Genomic DNA, 21,016 nt, shown 5'->3' with positions numbered 1-21,016 from the left:
TTACAGTGGCAGACATGACTGGTGCACAATTACAGTGGCAGACATGACTGGTGCACAATTACATTGGCAGACATGACTGGTGCACAATTACACTGACAGACATGACTGGTGCACAATTACATTGGCAGACATGACTGGTGCACAATTACAGAGGCAGACATGACTGGTGCACAATTACAGTGGCATACATGACTGGTGTACAATTACATTGGTAGACATGACTGGTGCACAATTACATTGGCAGACATGACTGGTGCACAATTACAATGGCAGACACGACTGGTGCACAAGTACAGTGGCAGACACGACTGGTGCACAATTACATTGGCAGACATGACTGGTGCACAATTGCATTGGCAGACATGACTGGTGCACAATTACAATCGCAGACATGACTGGTGCACAATTACAGTGGAGACGCAACTGCTGCACAATTACAGTGGCAGACATGACTGGTGCACAATTACATTGGCAGACATGACTGGTGCACAATTACAATGGCAGACATGACTGGTGCACAATTACATTGGCAGACACGACTGGTGCACAATTACAGTGACAGACACGACTGGTGCACAATTACATTGACAGACATGACTGGTGCACAATTACATTGGCAGACATGACTGGTGCACAATTACAGTGGCAGACATGACTGGTGCACAATTACAGTGGCAGACATGACTGGTGCACAATTACATTGGCAGACATGACTGGTGCACAATTACAATGGCAGACATGACTGGTGCACAATTACATTGGCAGACATGACTGGTGCTCAGTTACATTGGCAGACATGACTGGTGCACAATTACAGTGGCAGACATGACTGGTGCACAATTACATTGACAGACATGACTGGTGCACAATTACATTGGCAGACATGACTGGTGCACAATTACAGTGGCAGACATGACTGGTGCACAATTACAGTGGCATACATGACTGGTGTACAATTACATTGGTAGACATGACTGGTGCACAATTACATTGGCAGACATGACTGGTGCACAATTACAATGGCAGACATGACTGGTGCACAATTCCAGTGGCAGACACGACTGTTGCACAATTACATTGGCAGACATGCAGGCTTATACGGTGTCCTTAATGTACGTCTGCATGCAGGCTTTTATTGCGTCCTTACTGTACGTCTGCATGCAGGCTTACATGGCGCCCTTACTGTGCGTCTGCATGCAGGCTTATACGCCGTCCTTACTGTACGTCTGCATGCAGGCTTATACGCCGTCATTACTGTACGTCTGCATGCAGGCTTATACGGCGTCCTTACTGTACATCTGCATGCAGGCTTATACGGCGTCCTTACTGTACATCTGCAGGCAGACTTATACGGCGTCCTTACTGTACATCTGCATGCAGGCTTATACGGCGTCCTTACTGTACATCTGCATGCAGGCTTATACGGTAGCCTTACTGTACATCTGCATGCAGGCTTATACGGCGCCCTTACTGTACGTCTGCATGCAGGCTTATACGGCGCCCTTACTGTACGTCTGCATGCACGCTTATACGGCGTCCTTACTGTACATCTGCATGCAGGCTTATACGGCGTCCTTACTGTACATCTGCATGCAGGCTTATACAGCGTCCATACTGTACATCTGCATGCAGGCTTATACAGCATCCTTACTGTACATCTGCATGCTGGCTTATACAGCGTCCTTACTGTACGTCTGCATGCAGGCTTATACGGCGTCCTTACTGTACATCTGCATGCAGGCTTATACGGCGTTCTTACTGTACGTCTAGATGCAGGCTTATACGGTGTCCTTACTGTACGTCTGCATGCAGGCTTATACGGCGCCCTTACTGTACGTCTGCATGCAGGCTTATACGGCGAACTTACAGTACATCTGCATGCAGGCTTATACGGCGTCAATACTGTACGTCTGCAAGCACGCTTATACGGCGCCCTTACTGTACGTCTGCATGCAGGCTTATACGGCGAACTTACAGTACATCTGCATGCAGGCTTATACGGCGTCCTTACTGTACATCTGCATGCAGGCTTATACGGCATCCTTACTGTACATCTGCATGCAGGCTTATACGGCACCCTTACTGTACGTCTGCATGCAGGCTTATATGGCGCCCTTACTGTACGTTTGCATGCACGCTTATATGGCGCCCTTACTGTACGTCTGCATGCAGGCTTATACGGCGCTCTTAATGTACGTCTGCATGCAGGCTTATACGGCGTCCTTACTGTACATCTGCATGCAGGCTTATACGGTGTCCTTAATGTACGTCTGCATGCAGGCTTTTATTGCGTCCTTACTGTACGTCTGCATGCAGGCTTACATGGCGCCCTTACTGTGCGTCTGCATGCAGGCTTATACGCCGTCCTTACTGTACGTCTGCATGCAGGCTTATACGCCGTCATTACTGTACGTCTGCATGCAGGCTTATACGGCGTCCTTACTGTACATCTGCATGCAGGCTTATACGGCGTCCTTACTGTACATCTGCAGGCAGACTTATACGGCGTCCTTACTGTACATCTGCATGCAGGCTTATACGGCGTCCTTACTGTACATCTGCATGCAGGCTTATACGGCATCCTTACTGTACATCTGCATGCAGGCTTATACGGCGCCCTTACTGTACGTCTGCATGCAGGCTTATACGGCGCCCTTACTGTACGTCTGCATGCAGGCTTATACGGCGCTCTTAATGTACGTCTGCATGCAGGCTTATACGGCGTCCGTACTGTACATCTGCATGCAGGCTTATACGGTGTCCTTACTGTACGTCTGCATGCAGGCTTTTATTGCGTCCTTACTGTACGTCTGCATGCAGGCTTACATGGCGCCCTTACTGTGCGTCTGCATGCAGGCTTATACGCCGTCCTTACTGTACGTCTGCATGCAGGCTTATACGCCGTCATTACTGTACGTCTGCATGCAGGCTTATACAGCGTCCTTACTGTACATCTGCATGCAGGCTTATACGGCATCCTTACTGTACATCTGCATGCAGACTTATACGGCGTCCTTACTGTACGTCTGCATGCAGGCTTATACGGCGTCCTTACTGTACGTCTGCATGCAGGCTTATACGGCGCCCTTACTGTACATCTGCATGCAGACTTATACGGCGTCCTTACTGTACATCTGCATGCAGGCTTATACGGCGTCTTTTCTGTACATCTGCATGCAGGCTTATACGGCGTCCTTACTGTACGTCTGCATGCAGTCTTATACGGCGTCCTTACTGTACATCTGCATGCAGGCTTATACGGCGTCCTTACTGTACATCTGCATGCAGACTTATACGGCGTCCTTACTGTACGTCTGCATGCAGGCTTATACGGCGTCCTTACTGTACGTCTGCATGCAGGCTTATACGGCGCCCTTACTGTACATCTGCATGCAGACTTATACGGCGTCCTTACTGTACATCTGCATGCAGGCTTATACGGCGTCTTTACTGTACATCTGCATGCAGGCTTATACGGCGTCCTTACTGTACGTCTGCATGCAGTCTTATATGGCGTCCTTACTGTACATCTGCATGCAGGCTTATACGGCGTCCTTACTGTACGTCTGCATGCAGGCTTATACGGCGTCCTTACTGTATGTCTGCATGCAGGCTTATAAGACGTCCTTACTGTACGTCTCTACATGCAGGCTTATACGGCGCCCTTACTGTACGTCTGCATGCTGGCTTATACGGCGTCCTTACTGTACGTCTGCATGCAGACTTATACGGCGTCCTTACTGTACATCTGCATGCAGGCTTATACGGCGTCCTTACTGTACATCTGCATGCAGGCTTATACGGCGTCCTTACTGTACGTCTGCATGCAGGCTTATACGGCGTCCATACTGTACGTCTGCATGCAGGCTTATACGGCGTCCTTACTGTACGTCTGCATGCAGGCTTATACGGCATCCTTACTGTACGTCTGCATGCAAGCTTATACCGCGTCCTTACTGTACGTCTGCATGCAGGCTTATACAGCGTCCTTACTGTACGTCTGCATGCAGGCTTATACGGCGTCCTTACTGTACGTCTGCATGCAGGCTTATACGGCGTCCTTACTGTACGTCTGCATGCAGGCTTATACGGCGTCCTTACTGTACGTATGCATGCAGGCTTATACGGCGTCCTTACTGTACGTCTGCATGCAGGCTTATACGGCGTCCTTACTGTACGTCTGCATGCAGGCTTATACGGCGCCCTTACTGTACGTCTGCATGCAGGCTTATACGGCGTCCTTACTGTACGTCTGCATGCAGGCTTATACGGCGTCCTTACTGTACGTCTGCATGCAGGCTTATACGGCTTCCTTACTGTACGTCTGCATGCAGGCTTATACGGCGTCCTTACTGTACGTCTGCATGCAGGCTTATACGGCGTCCTTACTGTACGTCTGCATGCAGGCTTATACGGCATCCATACTGTACGTCTGCATGCAGGCTTATACGGCGTCCTTACTGTACTTCTGCATGCAGGCTTATACGGCGTCCTTACTGTACGTCTGCATGCAGGCTTATACGGCGTCCTTCCTGTACGTCTGCATGTAGGCTTATACCGCGCCCTTACTGTACGTCTGCATGCAGGCTTATACGGCGTCCTTACTGTACGTCTGCATGCAGGCTTATACCGCGTCCTTACTGTACGTCTGCATACAGGCTTACATGGCGTCCTTACTGTACGTCTGCATGCAGGCTTATACGGCGTCCTTACTGTACATCTGCATGCAGGCTTATACGGCGTCCTTACTGTACGTCTGCATGCAGGCTTATACGGCGTCCTTACTGTACATCTGCATGCAGGCTTATACGGCGTCCTTACTGTACGTCTGCATGCAGGCTTATACGGCGCCCTTACTGTACGTCTGCATGCAGGCTTATACGGCGTCCTTACTGTACGTCTGCATGCAGGCTTATACGGCGTCCTTACTGTACGTCTGCATGCAGGCTTATACGGCGTCCTTTACTGTACGTCTGCATGCAGGCTTATACTGCGTCCTTACTGTACATCTGCATGCAGGCTTATACGGCGTCCTTACTGTACATCTGCATGCAGGCTTACATGGCGTCCTTACTGTACATCTGCATGCAGGCTTATACGGCGTCCTTACTGTACATCTGCATGCAGGCTTATACGGCGTCCTTACTGTACATCTGCATGCAGGCTTATACGGCGTCCTTACTGTACATCTGCATGCAGGCTTATACGGCGTCTTTACTGTACGTCTGCATGCAGGCTTACACGGCATCCTTACAGTACGTCTGCATACAGGCTTACACGGCGTCCTTACTGTACGTCTGCATGCAGGCTTACACGGCGTCCTTACTGTACGTCTGCATGCAGGCTTATACTGCATCCTTACTGTACTTCTGCATGCAGGCTTATACGGCATCCTTACTGTACGTCTGCATGCAGGCTTATACGGCGTCCTTACTGTACATCTGCATGCAGGCTTATACGGCGTCCTTACTGTACGTCTGCATGCAGGCTTATACGGCGTCCATACTGTAAGTCTGCATGCAGGCTTATACGGCGTCCTTACTGTACATCTGCATGCAGGCTTATACGGCGCCCTTACTGTACATCTGCATGCAGGCTTATACGGCGTCCTTACTGTACATCTGCATGTAGGCTTATAGGGCTCCCTTACTGTACGTCTGCATGCAGGCTTATAGGGCATCCTTACTGTACGTCTGCATGCAGGCTTATACGGCGCCCTTACTGTACGTCTGCATGCAGGCTTTTACGGCGTCCTTACTGTACATCTGCATGCTGGCTTATACGGCGTCCTTACTGTACGTCTGCATGCAGGCTTATACGGCGTCCATACTGTACGTCTGCATGCAGGCTTATACGGCGTCCTTACTGTACATCTGCATGCAGGCTTATACGGCGCCCTTACTGTACGTCTGCATGCAGGCTTATACGGCGCCCTTACTGTACATCTGCATGCAGGCTTATACGGCGTCCTTACTGTACGTCTGCATGCAGGCTTACACGGCATCCTTACAGTACGTCTGCATACAGGCTTACACGGCGTCCTTACTGTACGTCTGCATGCAGGCTTATACGGCGTCCTTACTGTACGTCTGCATGCAGGCTTATACGGCGTCCTTACTGTACGTCTGCATGCAGGCTTACACGGCGTCCTTACTGTACGTCTGCATGCAGGCTTACACGGCGTCCTTACTGTAAGTCTGCATGCAGGCTTATACGGCGTCCTTACTGTACATCTGCATGCAGGCTTATACGGCGCCCTTACTGTACATCTGCATGCAGGCTTATACGGCGTCCTTACTGTACATCTGCATGTAGGCTTATAGGGCGCCCTTACTCTACATCTGCATGTAGGCTTATAGGGCGCCCTTACTCTACGTCTGCATGCAGGCTTATAGGGCATCCTTACTGTACGTCTGCATGCAGGCTTATACGGCGCCCTTACTGTACGTCTGCATGCAGGCTTTTACGGCGTCCTTACTGTACATCTGCATGCTGGCTTATACGGCGTCCTTACTGTACGTCTGCATGCAGGCTTATACGGCGTCCATACTGTACGTCTGCATACAGGCTTATACGGCGTCCTTACTGTACATCTGCATGCAGGCTTATACGGCGCCCTTACTGTACGTCTGCATGCAGGCTTATACGGCGCCCTTACTGTACATCTGCATGCAGGCTTATACGGCGTCCTTACTGTACGTCTGCATGCAGGCTTATACGGCATCCTTACTGTACGTCTGCATGCAGACTTATACGGCGTCCTTACTGTACGTCTGCATGCAGGTTTATACGGCGTCCTTACTGTACGTCTGCATGCAGGTTTATACGGCGTCCTTACTGTACGTCTGCATGCAGACTTATACGGCGTCCTTACTGTACGTCTGCATGCAGGCTTATACGGCGCCCTTACTGTACGTCTGCATGCAGGTTTATACGGCGTCCTTACTGTACGTCTGCATGCAGGCTTATACGGCGTCCTTACTGTACGTCTGCATGCAGGCTTATACGGCGTCCTTACTGTACATCTGCATGCAGGTTTATACGGCGTCCTTACTGTACGTATGCATGCAGGCTTATACGCGTCCTTACTGTACATCTGCATGCAGGCTTATACGGCGTCCTTACTGTACATCTGCATGCAGGTTTATACGGCGTCCTTACTGTACGTCTGCATGCAGGCTTATACGGCGTCCTTACTGTACATCTGCATGCAGGCTTATACGGCGTCCTTTCTGTACATCTGCATGCAGGCTTATACGGCGTCCTTACTGTACGTCTGCATGCAGGCTTATACGGCGTCCTTACTGTAGGTCTGAATGCAGGCTTATACGGCGTCCTTACTGTACATCTGCATGCAGGCTTATACGGCGTCCTTATTGTACGTCTGCATGCAGACTTATACGGCGTCCTTATTGTACGTCTGCATGCAGACTTATACAGCGTCCTTACTGTACGTCTGCATGCAGGCTTATACGGCGTCCTTACTGTACGTCTGCATGCAGGCTTATACGGCGTCCTTACTGTACATCTGCATGCAGGCTTATACGGCGTCCTTACTGTACGTCTGCATGCAGGCTTATACGGCGTCCATACTGTAAGTCTGCATGCAGGCTTATACGGCGTCCTTACTGTACATCTGCATGCAGGCTTATACGGCGCCCTTACTGTACATCTGCATGCAGGCTTATACGGCGTCCTTACTGTACATCTGCATGTAGGCTTATAGGGCGCCCTTACTATACGTCTGCATGCAGGCTTATAGGGCATCCTTACTGTACGTCTGCATGCAGGCTTATACGGCGCCCTTACTGTACGTCTGCATGCAGGCTTTTACGGCGTCCTTACTGTACATCTGCATGCTGGCTTATACGGCGTCCTTACTGTACGTCTGCATGCAGGCTTATACGGCGTCCATACTGTACGTCTGCATGCAGGCTTATACGGCGTCCTTACTGTACATCTGCATGCAGGCTTATACGGCGCCCTTACTGTACGTCTGCATGCAGGCTTATACGGCGCCCTTACTGTACATCTGCATGCAGGCTTATACGGCGTCCTTACTGTACGTCTGCATGCAGGCTTACACGGCATCCTTACAGTACGTCTGCATACAGGCTTACACGGCGTCCTTACTGTACGTCTGCATGCAGGCTTATACGGCGTCCTTACTGTACGTCTGCATGCAGGCTTATACGGCGTCCTTACTGTACGTCTGCATGCAGGCTTACACGGCGTCCTTACTGTACGTCTGCATGCAGGCTTACACGGCGTCCTTACTGTAAGTCTGCATGCAGGCTTATACGGCGTCCTTACTGTACATCTGCATGCAGGCTTATACGGCGCCCTTACTGTACATCTGCATGCAGGCTTATACGGCGTCCTTACTGTACATCTGCATGTAGGCTTATAGGGCGCCCTTACTCTACATCTGCATGTAGGCTTATAGGGCGCCCTTACTCTACGTCTGCATGCAGGCTTATAGGGCATCCTTACTGTACGTCTGCATGCAGGCTTATACGGCGCCCTTACTGTACGTCTGCATGCAGGCTTTTACGGCGTCCTTACTGTACATCTGCATGCTGGCTTATACGGCGTCCTTACTGTACGTCTGCATGCAGGCTTATACGGCGTCCATACTGTACGTCTGCATACAGGCTTATACGGTGTCCTTACTGTACATCTGCATGCAGGCTTATACGGCGCCCTTACTGTACGTCTGCATGCAGGCTTATACGGCGCCCTTACTGTACATCTGCATGCAGGCTTATACGGCGTCCTTACTGTACGTCTGCATGCAGGCTTATACGGCGTCCTTACTGTACGTCTGCATGCAGGCTTATACGGCGTCCTTACTGTACGTCTGCATGCAGACTTATACGGCGTCCTTACTGTACGTCTGCATGCAGGTTTATACGGCGTCCTTACTGTACGTCTGCATGCAGACTTATACGGCGTCCTTACTGTACGTCTGCATGCAGGCTTATACGGCGCCCTTACTGTACGTCTGCATGCAGGTTTATACGGCGTCCTTACTGTACGTCTGCATGCAGGCTTATACAGCGTCCTTACTGTACGTCTGCATGCAAGCTTATACGGCGTCCTTACTGTACATCTGCATGCAGGTTTATACGGCGTCCTTACTGTACGTATGCATGCAGGCTTATACGCGTCCTTACTGTACATCTGCATGCAGGCTTATACGGCGTCCTTACTGTACATCTGCATGCAGGTTTATACGGCGTCCTTACTGTACGTCTGCATGCAGGCTTATACGGCGTCCTTACTGTACATCTGCATGCAGGCTTATACGGCGTCCTTTCTGTACATCTGCATGCAGGCTTATACGGCGTCCTTACTGTACGTCTGCATGCAGGCTTATACGGCGTCCTTACTGTAGGTCTGAATGCAGGCTTATACGGCGTCCTTACTGTACATCTGCATGCAGGCTTATACGGCGTCCTTATTGTACGTCTGCATGCAGACTTATACGGCATCCTTATTGTACGTCTGCATGCAGACTTATACAGCGTCCTTACTGTACGTCTGCATGCAGGCTTATACGGCGTCCTTACTGTACGTCTGCATGCAGGCTTATACGGCGTCCTTACTGTACATCTGCATGCAGGCTTATACGGCGTCCTTACTGTACATCTGCATGCAGGCTTATATGGCGTCCTTACTGTACTTCTGCATGCAGGCTTATACAGCGTCCATACTGTACGTCTGCATACCCATTCCAGACTCTGGGCATGATTCAGACCCGGACGCTCGCAGCCAAAAGGGGCCGGGTATGCGAATTATGCGATCACACTGCGTGGCGTAAGGACGCCCTCTATGTCTTAGAGCGCGACGGCAGTGAGCGAACACACGCCGGTATAAAGATGCCCTCTTTCCTTTCTTAACACACATCATCTCCAGGAAGTGTGTGATTAATCTGTAACATCGTGAGCCATCGGAGCTGCTCGCAGCCCTTGAGGTAGACCCTACCCCGCCGCAAGCACTGCGATCAGTGCTGACTGAAATTCAACCAGGTGACGTGTACAATGACGCCTCCATGCTAATTATGCACACCCTTTAAACTAGGGGTGTGCACCGGCCACTTTTCGTGTTTTGTGTTTTGGTTTTGGATCTGGATCTTTCTTCGTGTTTTGGATCTGGATTGGTTTTGCCAAAACCACCCTTCCGTGTTTTGGGTTCTGGGTTTTGTGTTTTGGATCTGTATTTTTTTTAAAAAAAGCATAAAAACAGCTAAAATCACAGAATTTGTAGGTTTTTCTGCTCCTATGCTATTATTAACCTCAATAACCTTAATTTCCACTCATTTCCAGTCTATTCTGAACACCTCACACCTCACAATAGTGTTTTTATGTCCAAAAGGTTGCACCGAGGTAGCTGGATGACTATGCTAAGCGACACGAGTGGGCGGCACAAACACGTGACCCATCTAGGAGTGACACTGCAGTGGCAGGCAGGATGGCAGTTAGAAAAACTAGGCCCCAAACTGTACATAATGCAAAGAAAAAAAGAGGTGCAAGATGGAATTGTCCTTGGGCCCTCCCACCCACCCTTATGTTGTATAAACAGGACATGCACACTTTAACAAATCAATCATTTCAGCGCCAGGGTCTGCCACACAACTGTGGCTGAAATGATTGGTTCGTTTGGGCCCCCACAAAACAAGCTGGCAATTAATGTGTCCCTGCACAAACTGGCTCTACGGAGGCAAGATGTCATCCTCATCCTCCTCATCCACCGATTCCTCACCCTCTTCAGTGTGTACATCCTCATCCTCACAAAGTATTAACTCGTCCCCACTTGAATCCACCACCACAGGTCCCTCTGTACCTTCTGGAGGCTGGTCTCCCTGGAAGAGCTGATAATTCATTTTGATGAACATCATCTTCTCCACATTCTGTGGAAGCAACCTCCTACGCCTTTCGCTGACAAGGTTCCCGGCTGCACTAAACACTCTTTCGGAGTACACACTGGAGGGGGGGCAACTCAGGTAAAATAGAGCCAGTTTGTACAGGGGCCTCCAAATTGCCTCTTTTTCCTGCCAGTACAGGTATGGACTGTCTGACATGCCTACTTGGATGCTGTCACCGATGTAATCCTCCACCATTCTGTCAATGGTGACAGTATCATATGCAGTGACAGTAGACATGTCAGAAATTGTTGCCAGGTCCTTCAGTCCGGACCAGATGTCCAAACTTGGTCCTGCCTGCCCTGCATCACCGCCAGCGGGTTGCTTAGGATACCTAAGTTTTTTCCTGGCAGCCCCAGTTGCGGGAGAAAATGAAGAAGGAGCCGTTGACGTGTCACGTTCCGCTTCAGCTGACAGTGTGTTCACCAGCAGGTCTTTGCACCTCTGCAGGCTTGTGTCGGCCGGAAAGAGAGACACCACATAGGCTTTAAACCTAGGATCGAGCACGGTGGCCAAAATGTAGTGGTCTGATTTCAACAGATTGACCACCCTGGAATCCTGGCAAAGCGAATGAAGGGCTTCATCCACAAGTCCCACATGCCGAGCGGAATCGCTCCGTCTTAGCTCCTCCTTCACTTTCTCCAGCTGCTTCTGCAAAAGCCTGATGAGGGGAATGACCTGACTCAAGCTGGCAGTGTCTGAACTGACTTCACGTGTGGCAAGTTCGAAGGGCTGAAGAACCTTGCACAACACGGAAATCATTCTCCACTGCGCTTGAGTCAGGTGCATACCCCCTCCTTTGCCTATGTCATAGGTGGATGTATAGGCTTGTATGGCCTTTTGCTGCTCCTCCATCCTCTGAAGCATATAGAGGGTTGAGTTCCACCGCGTCACAACCTCTTGCTTCAGGTGATGGCGGGGCAGGTTCAAGAGTGTTTGCTGGCGCTCCAGTCTTCGGCACGCAGTCGCTGAATGGCGAAAGTGGCCAGAAATTTTTCGGGCCACCCAAAGCGTCTCCTGCACGCCCCTGTCGCTTTTCAGAAAATTCTGCACCACCAAGTTTATTGTGTGAGCAAAACATGGGACGTGCTGGAATTTGCCCAGATGTAATGCCCGCACAATATTGGTGGCGTTGTCAGATATCACAAATCCCCAGGAGAGTCTAAGTGGGGTAAGCCACTGGGCGATGATTTCCCTCAGTTTCTCTAAGAGGTTGTCGGCAGTGTGCCTCTTACTGAAACCGGTGATACACAGCGTAGCCTGCCTTGTAACGAGCTGGCGTTTCTGAGATGCTGCTACTGGTGACGCTGCTGCTGTTGCTGCGTAAGGTGATACATCTACCCAGTGGGCTGTCACAGTCATATAGTCCTTAGTCTGCCCTGTTCCACTTGTCCACATGTCCGTGGTTAAGTGGACATTGTGTACAACGGCATTTTTCAGGACACTGAGGACACTTTTTCTGACGTTTCTGTACAGTCTCGGTATCGCCTGCCTAGTGAAGTGGAATCTAGACGGGATTTGGAACCGGGGACACACTACCTCCATCAATTGTCTAAATCCCACTGCACTAATGGCGGATACCGGACGCACGTCTAACACCAACATAGCAGTCAAGGCCTCAGTTATACGTTTTGCTTCAGGATGACTGCTGTCGTACTTCATCCTCCTCGCTAAGGACTGTTGGAGGGTCAATTGTTTAGTAAAAGTAGTGGTGTTCCTACTTCCTCTCTGGGATGATGAACGACTCCCAGCAGCAGCAGCAACAGCAGCAGCGGCAGCAGTAGGCGTAGCAATGCAGGATCCTCCGGAGGAATCCCGGATAGGAGAGTCAGTCATGCCAGTGATATGGCCTGCAGGACTACTTCCGATCCTGACTAAGGAGGAAATTGACGAGGAGGGAGTTGACGGTGTGGTTTGCAGGCGCTTGGATACAACAGGACAACGGGATTTAGGTGTCCCTGGACTGCTTACGGTCTGAGCCAAAGTTTCTGAACTTGACAGTAACTTTTTATGAACGCGCTGCAGGTGCCGTATAAGGGAGGATGTTCCTAGGTGGTTGACGTCCCTACCCCTACTTATTTCACCTTTACATATGGTACATATGGCAAGACAGTTGTTGTCCGGATTTGGATAGAAATATTGCCAGACCAAAGAGGTGGAATGTTTGGTCTTCTGCCCAGGCATGACCGTGATGGGCTTTTTCATCCCACGGACAACAACTGTCTCCCCCGGAGCCTGATTTAAACAAACCACATCACCATCAGAATCCTCCTCGCCAACTTCCTCCTCAGCGCCAGCTACACCAGTATCCTCATCCTGTTGTACTTCAACAGTGACATCTTCAATTTGCATATCAGCAAGTGGACTGTGGGTGCTCCTTTCAGCACTTGCAGGGGGCGTGCAAATGGTGGAAAGAGCCACCTCTTCCCGTCCAGTGCTGGGAAGGTCAGGCATCGCAACCACCACCACACTTGGACTCTCTTTGGGGATTTGTGATATCTTCTTAGAAAGCACAGTTCTTCGCTGTGCTTTTGCCAGCTTAACTCTTTTGATTTTTTTAGTGGGAGGAGTGCTTCCATCGTCATGTGAAGCTGAACCACTAGTCATGAACATACTAGGGATCGACCTTAGCCGTTCCTTGCCACTCCGTGTCGTAAATGGCATATTGGCAAGTTTACGTTTCTCTTCAGCTGATTTAAATGTCTTTTTCAAGGTCATTTTCCTGAACTTTGCCATTTGGGATTGTATGTGCCCTCTACTATGACATTGGGCATCGGCCTTGGCAGACGACGTTGATGGCATGTTATCGTCTATGTCATGACTAGTGGCAGCAGCTTCAGCACTAGGAGGAAGTGGTTCTTGATCTTTCTCTATTTTATTTTTATCGGAGAAAGTTTGGTCCTCCATTTATGTTATATCGATTTGATATATACGTGCGGCTAAACACAGAAAATAAATTTTTTTTTGGTTCGGACTGGAGTGTACTTTGTGGGTTACAGCACCCTTTAACGGTCAAGCCAGCCGGCCCTTTACTTATGACACAGGCGCACTCTTGGCACTACTTTGTTGATGCACGTGCGGCTACTGCGCACACAATTCACAAACACAGAAAATAATTTTTTTTTAGGTTTGGACTGGAGTGTACTTTCGGGGGTTACAGCACCCTTAACGGTCAAGCCAGCCGGCCCTTTACTTATGACACAGGCGCACGCTTGGCACTACTTTGTTGATGCACGTGCGGCTAATGCGCACACAATTCACAACCACAGAAAATAATTTTTTTTTGGTTTGGACTGGAGTGTACTTTCGGGGGTTACAGCACCCTTTAACGGTCAAGCCAGCCGGCCCTTTACTTATGACACAGGCGCACGCTTGGCACTACTTTGTTGATGCACGTGCGGCTACTGCGCACACAATTCACAAACACAGAAAATTATTTTTTTTTAGGTTTGGACTGGAGTGTACTTTCGGGGGTTACAGCACCCTTAACGGTCAAGCCAGCCGGCCCTTTACTTATGACACAGGCGCACGCTTGGCACTACTTTGTTGATGCACGTGCGGCTACTGCGCACACAATTCACAAACACAGAAAATAATTTTTTTTTTGGTTTGGACTGGAGTGTACTTTCGGGGGTTACAGCACCCTTAACGGTCAAGCCAGCCGGCCCTTTACTTATGACACAGGCGCACGCTTGGCACTACTTTGTTGATGCACGTGCGGCTACTGCGCACACAATTCACAAACACAGAAAATAATTTTTTTTTTGGTTTGGACTGGAGTGTACTTTCGGGGGTTACAGCACCCTTAACGGTCAAGCCAGCCGGCCCTTTACTTATGACACAGGCGAACGCTTGACACTACTTTGTTGATGCACGTGCGGCTACTGCGCACACAATTCACAAACACAGAAAATAATTTTTTTTTGGTTTGGACTGGAGTGTACTTTCAGGGGTTACAGCACCCTTTAACGGTCAAGCCAGCCGGCCCTTTACTTATGACACAGGCGCACGCTTGGCACTACTTTGTTGATGCACGTGCGGCTACTGCGCACACAATTCACAAACACAGAAAATAATTTTTTTTTGGTTTGGACTGGAGTGTACTTTCGGGGGTTACAGCACCCTTTAACGGTCAAGCCAGCCGGCCCTTTACTTATGACACAGGGGCACTCTTGGCACTACTTTGTTGATGCACGTGCGGCTACTGCGCACACAATTCACAAACACAGAAAATAATTTTTTTTTAGGTTTGGACTGGAGTGTACTTTCGGGGGTTACAGCACCCTTAACGGTCAAGCCAGCCGGCCCTTTACTTATGACACAGGCGCACGCTTGGCACTACTTTGTTGATGCACGTGCGGCTACTGCGCACACAATTAACAAACACAGAAAATAATTTTTTTTTGGTTTGGACTGGAGTGTACTTTCGGGGGTTACAGCACCCTTTAACGGTCAAGCCAGCCGGCCCTTTACTTATGACACAGGCGCACGCTTGGCACTACTTTGTAGATGCACGTGCGGCTACTGCGCACACAATTCACAAACACAGAAAATAATTTTTTTTTAGGTTTGGACTGGAGTGTACTTTCGGGGGTTACAGCACCCTTAACGGTCAAGCCAGCCGGCCCTTTACTTATGACACAGGCGCACGCTTGGCACTACTTTGTTGATGCACGTGCGGCTACTGCGCACACAATTCACAAACACAGAAAATAATTTTTTTTTTGGTTTGGACTGGAGTGTACTTTCGGGGGTTACAGCACCCTTAACGGTCAAGCCAGCCGGCCCTTTACTTATGACACAGGCGCACGCTTGGCACTACTTTGTTGATGCACGTGCGGCTACTGCGCACACAATTCACAAACACAGAAAATAATTTTTTTTTTGGTTTGGACTGGAGTGTACTTTCGGGGGTTACAGCACCCTTAACGGTCAAGCCAGCCGGCCCTTTACTTATGACACAGGCGCACGCTTGGCACTACTTTGTTGATGCACGTGCGGCTACTGCGCACACAATTCACAAACACAGAAAATATATTATTTTTTTAGCACTTGGGGGGAGCACCCCTGATGGACAGAGCACCCCCTGGACAACACTACAGCACCCCTTTAGGACTGGGACACTGCACAGGACTTTGGAACTGACTGCACAACACAGTCCAGCCAGCCCCTATGGACTTTGAAGTAGTGGACACAGCCCCTATTAACAACAGCAGCACAGCACAACACAGCCAGCCCCTATGGACTTTGAAGTAGTGGACAACAGCAGCACTACACTACACTACACTACACAGCACTAACTCCCACCCTCCCTCTTCACTGTCCACAGCCGAGTGAGAAAATGGCGCCGACGCGGGTACCTTATATAGGATCCAAAACCCGCGAGACTCGGAAGGCGGGATGATGACGTTTTGCCTCGATGTCAGATCCGAGTCAGGCGGGAAAAGTCGAGCCTGACTCGGATCGGACTCGGATCGGGGGGGCTCGGGGGGGTTCGGATTTCAGAAATCCGAACCCGCTCACCCCTACTTTAAACGATGTTTTGTCGCCCAGACACGCCTGCGTTCGCAGCACCACTCCCCCGTTCACAAGCGCCTTCCCCTGTTACCACCCACAAACGGCGCTATCTGTCACTCAAGGTAGCGCTCAGTCTTTGTGCTACGAGCGCACGATTCCCGATCACAGTAACTGGCTCGCGCACTGCGATGCATGCGCACAATGCGAACCATCGGCAGCTACGAACGAACGCTTCTCAGGCCCTTTGTCCCAGCCCTTTGTAGGCAGTTGCAGGTTTTGTGTATGCATGGAGAAAATATGTAGATTGCAAAAAATTGTGCATCTGCATGAAAAAAAAGTGCAACTTGCGGCCATAAAAAGCCACAAATCACGGTTACATCTCACTCTGAATATGGCCCATAGTATTATGCTCGGGGCCAGGGTGACAGACGTAAGAGACAGCTGCCTTGGATGCTGGTGATGGAATAAGGCTGCATGGCCTAACTATTATTAACATTTATTATTATTATGATCCTTTATTTATGTGGCGCCACAAGGGTTCCGCAGCGCCTTACACAGTACATTAACAAATGAGCAAACTCGTAAAACAGCGACTTACAGTACAAGACAATACAGAATAAGAACATGGTTTATAAACATTGCTGCAGCGATCTTAACACTCAAAAAAGCAGCAGGGAGTCAAAGTAGATGATCGTATGAGTGAGGGAAGGAAAAGCACTTGAGGGAAGATGGCCCTGCTCGTGAGAGCTTACATTCTATAGGGGTGTGGAGACAGACGGGTGACACAGATGGGGTAGACAGTGAGGAAGAAGCATGTGAGCAGCAGGTTAGGATGAGAGCTGGAAGGCTTTGAAATAGTGGGGTCTTGAGAGCCCGTTTGAAGATTTGTAGAGAGGTGAAGAGTCGGAGAGGGAGGGAAATCCAGAGGTAGGGAGCAGCACGGGCGAGATCTTGGAGGCAGGAGTGGAATGAAGTGATCAATAGGCAAGAGAAGTGGGATGCATTTGTAGGAGAGGGAGGGAGATTAGTGTGATGTAGATGAAGGTGTAGTGAAGTGAGAGGGAGAGGAGGGTGGGTGCTCAGCTTAGTGGTTGGGTAGTAGGACCATTGTGGGGGAGAAAAGAATGAGAGAGGAGTAACGGGAGAGGAGAAGGAGGGAAACAGAGGGGAGGAATACAGACAGAGGAGGGGAGAGAAGTGGAGGAGACTAGGGGGGAAGGAGAGAGGTGAGAACAGGGGGCAGAATAAAGGATTAGGCAGGCACTGAGTAAAGTGAGAATGTGAAGAAAACATGGTCATGGTGTGGATGAGTGTATGTGTGAGAACGACAGTGTTGAAGGTTTTTCAAAAATGTTGGTGAAAGAAGGTGGTGAATGCGTATGCTTGATGAACAAAGTGGGAGGAGGTTATTGAGGGGAATATATATGATTTAAAGGGTTTTGAAAATGAGTAATAAAAAAGAAGTTCAAAGTTGTGAGGCTAGGCAAAAGCAATGGTAAATCAGACCGTATATGTAAGGTTTAGAGGTTTCTTTGCATTGGTACAAATAAGAATTTAGATTTTTGTGAAAAAAGAGGCAGCACAAATAGTAGCAAGTGAGATAATGGGGTATATTTACTAAGGTGCGGGTTTTTAGAAGTGGTTTTGTTGCCCATAGCAACCAATCAGATTCTACTTAACATTTATCAAGCACCTTCTAGAAGGTAATAGCTAGAATCTGATTGGTTGCTATGGACAACAAAACCACTTCTAAAAACCCGCACCTTAGTAAATATACCCCAATGTCTTTGCAATGATGAAACAAGGAGTTCAGTGTTGCAGGTTCTGGTTATGCAGGCAGCAGGTGTTTGTTTTAAACATTTATTTATAAGTTGCTACAAATGTCCGTAGCGTCGAACATAGTAAAGGTACAACACTGGGTAAACAAGGCAACAAAGTAACATATTTAAATAAATACAAGTGTGGGCATAGCTGTAGCATATTGCTAAATTAGCGGGCCTAGGGGGAGAGTTAACACAGGAGGAGCGAACCATTATAGATTCTAGATATGCCAATGTTATATATATATATATATATATATATATATATATATTATTCTATTAGTGTAGCTGTTATATATGATATGCGCTTGATGATTCTCTGCTCCGTGTGTTTTAGATGGTTCCTATGTCTCTGTTCCATCTCCTCTTGGGAAGATTAAGAGCATGACTAAAGGTAATATGAGCTTCCACCAAATCAGGTGTCAGTAACGGTCATTTCCGACCTGTAGTAAGTGCAGGCGAGTAATGAATCTTAGACCAGCCTACAAATCAATCTGTGCGTACATTTAAGGGCATAGACTAGAAACTTAAAAAATGCATTAATGTCCCAAAATACAGCTGAGTTTATCACTATAGTGTGTTCGGAGGTCTTTATTACATTGCTTGAAGCACGCGGAGAAAAGGCGTCTCCTATCGAGCTCCCACGAGACCTTTACCTTCCATGCCTCCACTCTGTAGCTGCCCAAATGACCCCCAGGAACATCCATTTCATGAATGGAGAGATGCGCACGCTTCGGAATCACCAGTGAATGCAAAGATGCGCATGTTCGCTCCTGTGGATGTGCGTTTTGCCAAAATTTGCAGATCTGCGTGTGACTCGGAATTAGTTGCAAAATGTTTTAATGACTGGCACAACACGGTATTTGCAACTGTACTTAATTAAATAAGTTTTACATTTGCATTTGTGTCCATTGCTATGGCTACAACCACCCCGATTTTCCCAGACCTCCCTATAAATAGTGTCATAAGGGTCCGCAGCGCCTTACATAGTACACAATCAGAAGCCGTGCAAACATAACAAGTAAAAGATGCAAAAAGACTAACAGTACAAAGCATAGGATACACGCTATATAACTATCGCTACACATGTAGTCATAACACCCACCAATGCAGCGTCGCCTGAGCCCAAAGGTTCGGTGCCGTTGTAGGGAATGGGGAGGAGATGATGGCATAAGGGTGAGAAGGAAAAGCATGCGAGGGAAGAGGGCCCTGCCTGTGAGCGCTTGGATGAAAGAATGACTCTGCATACACTGTACAAATGCTTATCTTATTCTGGGGCATAAATATTACGTTCCAAGCAGACTGTCATTAAGAGCGAACTGTGACAGCGACAGATGCATTTAAATAATAAATAATCGAGCAAACATGTTGGTTGATCTAATGTGGGCAAAGTTACAGTCTGGGAGACTAACAGGAGTTATAGCATTTTTAGTAGGAATTATACAGTCAGAGAGCAAATTTCTGCCGATTTTACATAAAAGAGCAGGAATTTCGTAATAGGCTACGAATACGTCAGGAGGATGTGGTTGTGATAGCGTTTCAGAGGTATTGGTGTGTATGGTATGTCGTGTGGGAAGGGATAATGGGTGGGGTGCGGCTTAGTATTGTATGATGTGTGGGAAGGGATAATGGGTGGGGTGCGGCTTAGTATTGTATGATGTGTGAGAAGGGATAATGGGTGGGAAGCGACTTAGTATTGTATGATGTGTGGGAAGGGATAATGGGTGGGGAGCGGCTTAGTATTGTATGATGTGTGAGAAGGGATAATGGGTGGGGAGCGGCTTAGTATTGTATGATGTGTGGGAAGGGATAATGAGTGGGGAGCGGCTTAGTATTGTATGATGTGTGGGAAGGGATAATGAGTGGGGAGCGGCTTAGTTCTGTATGATATGTGGGAAGGGATAATGGGTGGGGTTCGGCTTAGTATTGTATGATGTGTGGGAAGGGATAATGGGTGGGGAGCGGCTTAGTATTGTATGATGTGTGGGAAGGGATAATGGGTGGGGAGCGGCTTAGGCCCTCAATCAGAGCCGCTCGTTAGCTGCAGTACGCTCGTTCCGAGCGATGTTTGCACATCTGCGCATGCGTACGCTATTTAGTACGCATGCACGAACCAGTCAGTGCGGCCGAAAATCGTTTGTACGCTATATAGCGAGTGCCTGCTATTTTGAGTGACAGAATGAGGCGTATGTGGGTGGTAACAGGGGAAGGTGCTTGAAAATGGGGAGTGGAGATCCGAACGCAGGCGTGCTTAAAGGTCAAAACGGGCGTTTTATGGGTGTGTATATTTAAAACAGCAGCGTCAATGACCACGTCACTGGGTTATTTTAGAGCCAGAACTGCTCGCAAATTTGTGGTAGCAAACACCAACCACAAGAATAGCGAGCAGTTCATACGCTGGTCGATGTACTCGATTAATCTAATAAATAGCGGACATGACGTATGGTGCGAGCGGCCAGGGGGCGTTTTTAACAAATAAACGAGCGTATGTTTTGCTCGTTCGTTCAGACTTAGAGGTGTGAACAGACTGCAATGTGCGTACGGATCATTTGAATAGCCACCCCTTGTTTTTAAACGAACGACCGCAAATAGCGAACGGCTCTGAATGAGGGCCTTAGTATTGTATGATGTGTGGGAAGGGATAATGGGTGGGGTGCGGCTTAATATTGTATGATGTGTGAGAAGGGATAATGGGTGGTGTGCGGCTTAGTATTGTATGATGTGTGGGAAGGGATAATGAGTGGGGAGCGGCTTA

The 21,016-nt window shown here is 48.8% G+C and overlaps 1 protein-coding gene across 4 annotated transcripts in view; it reads left to right on the top strand.

The window, feature by feature from the left end:
* The window catches only part of TNNI3K (TNNI3 interacting kinase), an 840,867-nt gene that overhangs the window by 394,832 nt on the left and 425,019 nt on the right, over nt 1–21,016 (top strand). For all 4 annotated transcript variants that reach the window (XM_088470772.1, XM_088470769.1, XM_088470770.1 and 1 more), the window contains exon 13: nt 18,599–18,655. In XM_088470772.1, coding sequence (XP_088326898.1) covers nt 18,599–18,655 — 57 coding nt within the window. The remainder of the gene's footprint in view (nt 1–18,598; nt 18,656–21,016) is intronic.

Source organism: Taudactylus pleione, unplaced genomic scaffold, assembly GCF_031769625.1.
Source record: "Taudactylus pleione unplaced genomic scaffold, aTauple2 ptg000103l, whole genome shotgun sequence".
Taxonomy (NCBI): Eukaryota; Metazoa; Chordata; class Amphibia; order Anura; family Myobatrachidae; genus Taudactylus; species Taudactylus pleione.
This window is presented reverse-complemented; position numbering and strand designations above follow the sequence as displayed.